The sequence below is a fragment of the Amblyomma mixtum genome, chromosome 2 (assembly GCF_055824585.1).
Source record: "Amblyomma mixtum isolate Tamu chromosome 2, ASM5582458v1, whole genome shotgun sequence".
NCBI lineage: Eukaryota > Metazoa > Arthropoda > Arachnida > Ixodida > Ixodidae > Amblyomma > Amblyomma mixtum.
Window position 1 is genome coordinate 176,585,268 of NC_143013.1, and position 6,352 is coordinate 176,591,619.

At 47.4% G+C, this 6,352-nt stretch overlaps 1 protein-coding gene across 1 annotated transcript; it reads left to right on the plus strand.

Moving 5' to 3' along the window:
- Positions 1-475: 475 nt before the first annotated feature.
- LOC149361724 (sulfotransferase 1C2A-like) lies at positions 476-1,444 on the plus strand. The gene has a single exon (XM_089568138.1). The coding sequence runs from the start codon at positions 476-478 to the stop codon at positions 1,442-1,444; it is 969 nt and encodes a 322-aa protein (XP_089424264.1).
- The last annotated feature ends 4,908 nt before the right edge of the window (positions 1,445-6,352 follow it).

The following is a 6,352-nucleotide window of genomic DNA, read 5'->3' on the forward strand; positions in this document are numbered from 1 at the left end:
CTCACGATGGCTACAGGCTTTTCATTAAATAAGGACACTAACATTAATCGTGAAAAAGTGAACTTTTCAATAAAATTTAACCAGCCTATTCGTTAACACGTCTCAGCTGTACTCGGATGCGCTACACCGGTAACAATGCTTTGCGAAAACAAGCTCTCTTCGAACCAAAAACATCCTGGCTTTAAAAGCTGCATCGTATCTAAGGCAATCTACTCAAAAACCAGTATTGCTAATGATCAGCTGTCATTTTCAATATAATAACCGGGAAAGACCATATAGAACTAACTAACGAAAGACAGGGCAGCCAGATCTCGCATCGTCTATATTGATGTTCATATTGTAAACCGCAATAACAAGTATATATTACTATAAGAAAGATTTCAGAGTCTAAGCACACTTGCTGCTCTAACTTCTTTACCCCAGGTGACCCCGAAGTCTGCTTTTCTTGGCTTGGCGACCAGAAAAAAAAGCAAAGATGCCCCGGCTTCGCGTGAAGCCCTTCTACCAAGTCATTGATGGGGTCGAGCGCTGTCCACTGATCACTCCAGACCGCCTGAACGACATTTTGAACTTTATGCCAAAGAAAGGGGACATCCTTCAGTTTTCTTATCCGAAGGCAGGTGCCCACTGGGTCCAGTTCACTGTGCAAACAATCCTGCAGGACGGCGAATCGGTGCAGAATTATGAAGATTTCACTACGGCCACTTGCCTGCTTGACTATATCGGTCTGCGTGACTGGGACCGTCCTACCACCATCCCTTATGGTCTGTACATGTCACATGTGTTGCCAGCCCCAGAGAACTTCAACCCCTTGGCCAAATACATATACATCGCCCGGAACCCTTGGGACTGCTGCGTCTCCTTTTACCACATGGCCAAAGCGCTCGACGTGTATTGCTTCCAGGAGGGAACCTTTGAGGACTTCTTCGACTCCTTCTTGGAAGGTGACTTCGGTTACGGGGACTACTTCGAGCACCTGCTCGCCGGATACAGCCTCAAGGACAAACCCAATACCCTCTTCCTTACCTACGAAGGCATGAAGCGAGACACTCGCGGCACGGTGGTGCGTATTGCGCAGTTTCTCGGGGATAGCTATGCGCGGGCTCTGGAAAAGAACAATGGCGAGCCTCTTGAGCATATCCTGGAGAAGCTTACATTGGAGCGCATGAGGGGCATTCTTGTCCTCAACTTAGCCTCCCACAAGGACCCGAGAATAGACGCCAGGCTCAAAGAAAAAAATGTGACCGCATCCGAAGGCTATGAGGGGTGCCGCACGAAGTTTCCGTTCGTCAGGAAGGGTGACATTGGAGGTTGGAAAAGCTACTTCAGTGCCGAGCAGCTCCGTCACATGGAAGAGGCGATTGCGCTCAAGACGCTTGGCTCGGATGTCATGGACCTATGGCCGGAAATCCATAAGGAGGCGCGTCGACTCAGCGAGGATTAGGTGCGTGCGCCACACAGGAAAGAGTAAACAGTAAAGGCACGCAAAGAGCAGGCTTTTTAATGCTTGACACTTAATAAAGCACATCAACAATTGGGCAACGAACACTACAAACCTTATACTTTGCAATATTACGGTGTCAAGTAACTTAATGGGACGAATCGCGGGGTTTAGCACGTGCAATTAACTTACCCACCTAACTTAAACATCACACACGACACCACTCCGCTTAACCACTTTGTACCTTTCTGGCAATAAAAGTTTATATTTACAATTGTGATCGCTTGTATGACAGCACAAAATGGTAAACAAGCGTAAATTTAAAAAAATGCACGCAAGACTTCCTCTCTCTGGTCCAAGAGTACTTTTGAAGAACCATTCCTTCATTAAAGAAAGACGGACGACGCGTAATACTGAAATTTCATGCCGGCTGAAGTTGCCTTACGCTTGTTGGTAGAAGCCATTTGAAATGTCCGGTCATAAAATAGAGATTGCTTAAACGATTTAAGGCAATCTTGCTGAGAAATTTAAAGTGGGCCTGTGCACGGGCGTGAAATCTGAACACGTGCGTGACCACTATGTAATGCTGACTTCCAAACTGTTGCCATGCATTATTATTGTTCCCAATATTTTGGGTTCTGTATCGTAGAAAGGCACCTGAAGATGCCCTTCTAATATTATTCAATGCGCTATGCGTCACGCTGTATGGCACTACGTAAAATCAGAGATCACGTGGGCACAAAGAGCTGTTGCTAAAGAAAAAGGCTGGTACAGCGAAGATGGGGAACGCCGCGCCAATGCCCTTAGCGAAATAAAGGCATCATTCGAGTGGCGGCTACACAGAAAAGAACGTTAACTGGGGGTGAGCCTAAAATGACACCAAAAATTTCCCAAAACTATTAAGCATGTTCGTGTGCCCTTAGAGCTTTGCCAGAATAAGAAAGGCGAATCGTGTGCGTGCGTGCGGGCTGTTGCCCGTTTCACCAACCACAGCTGGTCTTCCGCGTGCGAGCTGGAAAGCGCCGGTTCCCAATCCACAGTTGTTGAGCCATTGATCCTGGCAACATCTGGATTGTTCTGGCATGCCGACACCATTTGACATAAATTAGCCGCTTTGCCGCTGAAGGCACAATACGGATGATAAGAATTTGCAACATACCGCTGATTTTTTACTGGCGTGCGGCACAATTTACTGAGGTTGACTGCTTCTACGTGTTGAGATTTTTGTCCGGACCGGCGTATACTTTCCTTGTTAGTAGCAAATGCTGGAGTAATTCCTTATATTGATAGTGGCTCATACTCACAGGTAGAAAACATCCATGCCATGTAACGCGATATACTGATTGAGGCCATAGTGAAGAAAGAGTAGAAAGAGAAAGAAGAGACGAAACGGTAAAAAAAAACATGATCATCGAAGTTGCTGTGAAGCGCACGAATATCAAGGCGCAGTTTTGCGCGCGAAATGCTTTAAGCTTTGCTTGTGGGCAAATTAAGGTCAACATCGTCCGGGAACCACGGTGAACCTGATGTAGCTGATACCAAGGCCTAACACTTACCAGCTACTCCAAGATATGCCATCCGAAAAGTATGAAGCAAAAAAAAAATCATTAGCCTACAGCGGAGTGCGATCGAGCCGCGGCAAAAAGCAGGCAGCTCAGTTTTCCGATCCCTTGTACCGCTCGGCGATCGCAGAAAAATATCGCGCCATTCCTTCTAATTGTTACTCATTCGAGCTACCAGTGTAAGTTGCTGTCTTCGTCATTTTTATCTCCTAGTCCAACAAGCAGCCGCTATCTTCCAGGGACCGCGTTTCGGGATAGGTCGCTGTAGCGATTCAACAAAACAAATTTATGAGGTGCACGTAAGTCTCCTTACTTGCGGAAACGCGAAAACTGTGCTCGTTCCGCCACCTGCGCCATCTGCTGGGCCAGCGCTATACATTGAGAGGGGGAAGCCGTCGGTGGATGCCACATGAAGGCGCTGCTACAGTACGCCAGGCACGCAGGAAATTTACCGGAGCTCGTCGAAGTGACTGCGTCTTGATATCCATCCATGTGACCGCCGTCTGGCGAGGGCAGCATCGGCAGGTGCCTTTACAACGCGCCGAGTGACATCATGCTAAGTCACGTGACTTAGAGTGCGTTATATCGTATATGACGTCATTATTTCACCCATTTTTATTCTTGCGTTTCGCTAAATTCTTATCAAGGTCCAGCTGAAGGTAACTTCCCATGTTTAGCACTTGGAGCTATTCATTGCAATAACATGGGCATCAACTGATTAATTAGGGTAATTACTTTGTCTAGCTACTGTTACTTATTTGGGCTAAACTTCTTTCAAATGATGTATTACATCTGGACATTGCTACGTTTACTACTAATTATGCTCATCACAATACAATGACAACATCATAGTTAAACACATTAACTAGTACGCGGCTATATATACTCAGTCTAGCGATCCAGCGCAGCTATGCCGCGGCGAAGCGCAGAACTTGGCGCAGCGGCCACTTGTTTCTAGACACTGATCCGGTTGTTAGGGAAACTGTTGCTAACCACCGGCAGCATGCTGCGAAACTTAGAATCTGACTAGGTAGTAGGGCTTTCGCTCTAAGACTAGCGGAAAGGACGCAGACACGGTAGAGACACAGGCGGATGGTGGAGGCACACAGGACGACGCCATATTTGGACCATCGCCGTCCATCGTAGCCGCGACGTCGTTCACGTCAGCCGCATGACACCGTACTGCAACTCAATTGCCGTCTCCTTGCCTTGAGGCGCCAGACTGGCTATCTCTTTCCGCCAGGGCCGTTGGAAGGAAGAACGAGATCACGTGCCGAGGCCAAAGACAACGAAGCCCGTGAGATTGCCGGCTGGCGCTCGTGCTTGATATTGAGCTGCTACCTCTGGTGGTGGTGGAAACGTTTATCGCCAATGATGTAAATCGTGGGGGTGAAGCCCCCTACATGCCATTTGGGTGCCTCCTCAATGTGAGGAGGAGGCACCCTTACAACGCGAAGGATAGCCCCTGGAGCGCAATCCTTCGGTGAGCGCTGGAGATGATCCGGCGCTGGCCTTGAGCGGACGAGCTGGTCAGAAGAGACTCCCAGTAAGACTCCGCCGCGGTTGGTGATGGGGGATGACTGCGGCCTGGCTTCTCACCCCGTTGCTTCAGAGGTAACCTCGCGCACGGGTCTTCATAGACGGCGCTTCGCACGTTCCAATAAGCCACCTTCAACTATTTTATTAGTGTTTTATCATATGCAAGCATTACGTCGAAAAAAACAAAACAAAAAGGTGTCATCGCCGACGACAACTGGCCCCTTGCCTCCACTTAGCCTGAGGAGGAAGTGAGGAAGCCCAGGCAATCTCCTTATGGGTGGTACGCCACGCGTATCAATTGCGCAGGTACAGCGATCGGTCGCTTGTACTACTTTTACCGAAACAGCTCAAGAGAGACGGGACAGGCACTAGAAAAGCAGACAGATGCCACGTGTTTGTTCTTTCTGATCTATGTCCTCTTTTTCTTGCTCTTTCGTTAGAATACGCAATTATTGGTCTTACTACTTTCCACAAAGCACGTGTGGGAATCTGTTTTTATCGCCACTGCGCTGACGCTCTGAAATCCAGTTTATTTCTTCATTGAATCATCATCATCAACCTAACTACGCCCACTGAAGGGCAAAGATTTCTCCAACATCTCTCCTATCAACCATGTCCTTTGCCAACTGCGGCCGCCGTAACCATACAAACTTCTTAATCTAATCCGGTCACTTGAACTATTAACGAAATTTTTTTTTTCGGTCCTGTTTTGTCCAACTAAATAACTTCCTATTTTAAATTTTGCTCTATTATTCGTTTTGTTCTCACTGTGTTTTTTTCTGCATTTCGCATTGATTTATATCCCAGTAATCAAGTTACATTCGATATTGCTCACACTCAATTCTGACATGGCCCATTAGGGTGGCAGAATGTGGAAATTAATCAGCAAATTTCATACATTACACACAGTTCCGAAGCGGAGCATCAGAACGCATGACATGATGTGAGCACCCTTGAAATAAAGACTCGACCAGAATACAGCCGAGAACTGCGCAAACACCCTCATTTCATCTCTTCTAACTTCCACCGAACCCGTATTAATGCCGGAGCTTGGCATTCGTACCCAATATCTGGTGCAATTGTGTTCGCCCTTTCCGGCCGCCCATATGCTGGCATAATGCAGTCACCGAACTACCCATTCAGCCATGGCCAACGAGGACGGAGCCTTCTCTTCCTCCTCTCAGAAGAAATGGCCGTTAGCCAGGTTTTCAGTCAACAATGCTTTTTATCTGCACCAGGCGCATAAGTGAGCAGTTTGGTTCACTGACCTCCGATTCTGTCCCGCGATGTTATCAGTACAACATTCCACCCGAAACATTTCCAGTTCACAGACCCGGGTTCAACGCTTAACGACAGTTGCTACACCCTCCACAGCTTCAGCTACAACCTTCTTTGATGACTGCTGCCTGCATCCCACCGTCCTTTGAGCGTTATCACCACCGGCCGTAGGAAGCTGATACGTAGTATTATCCAGCAAATGCACTGGAGCAACTGCCGCATTTAGGAGACAAGCGTAACGCAACAATCCCCAGAATGACGAAAACGTCATTTGAAACCGACCGACAACGCCCAGCATGCAGAGTATACTGCACGATCACAGTTACAAAAAGCCGTTATCACTGAATGGACCCTAAAAACGCATATAGAGTATCTCATCCGCCGTGACTGAGTGTTCTTTATTCAGCTGAAAAAGTAAAGCAAGGTAGCACAACTTTCTGAGCATCCTCATTGGCTAAAAAATATACTCACATTTGTAGAACACAATTCGCAGCAGAATGGTCAGAATTCGGCGCTACGAAGAGACGAGAAA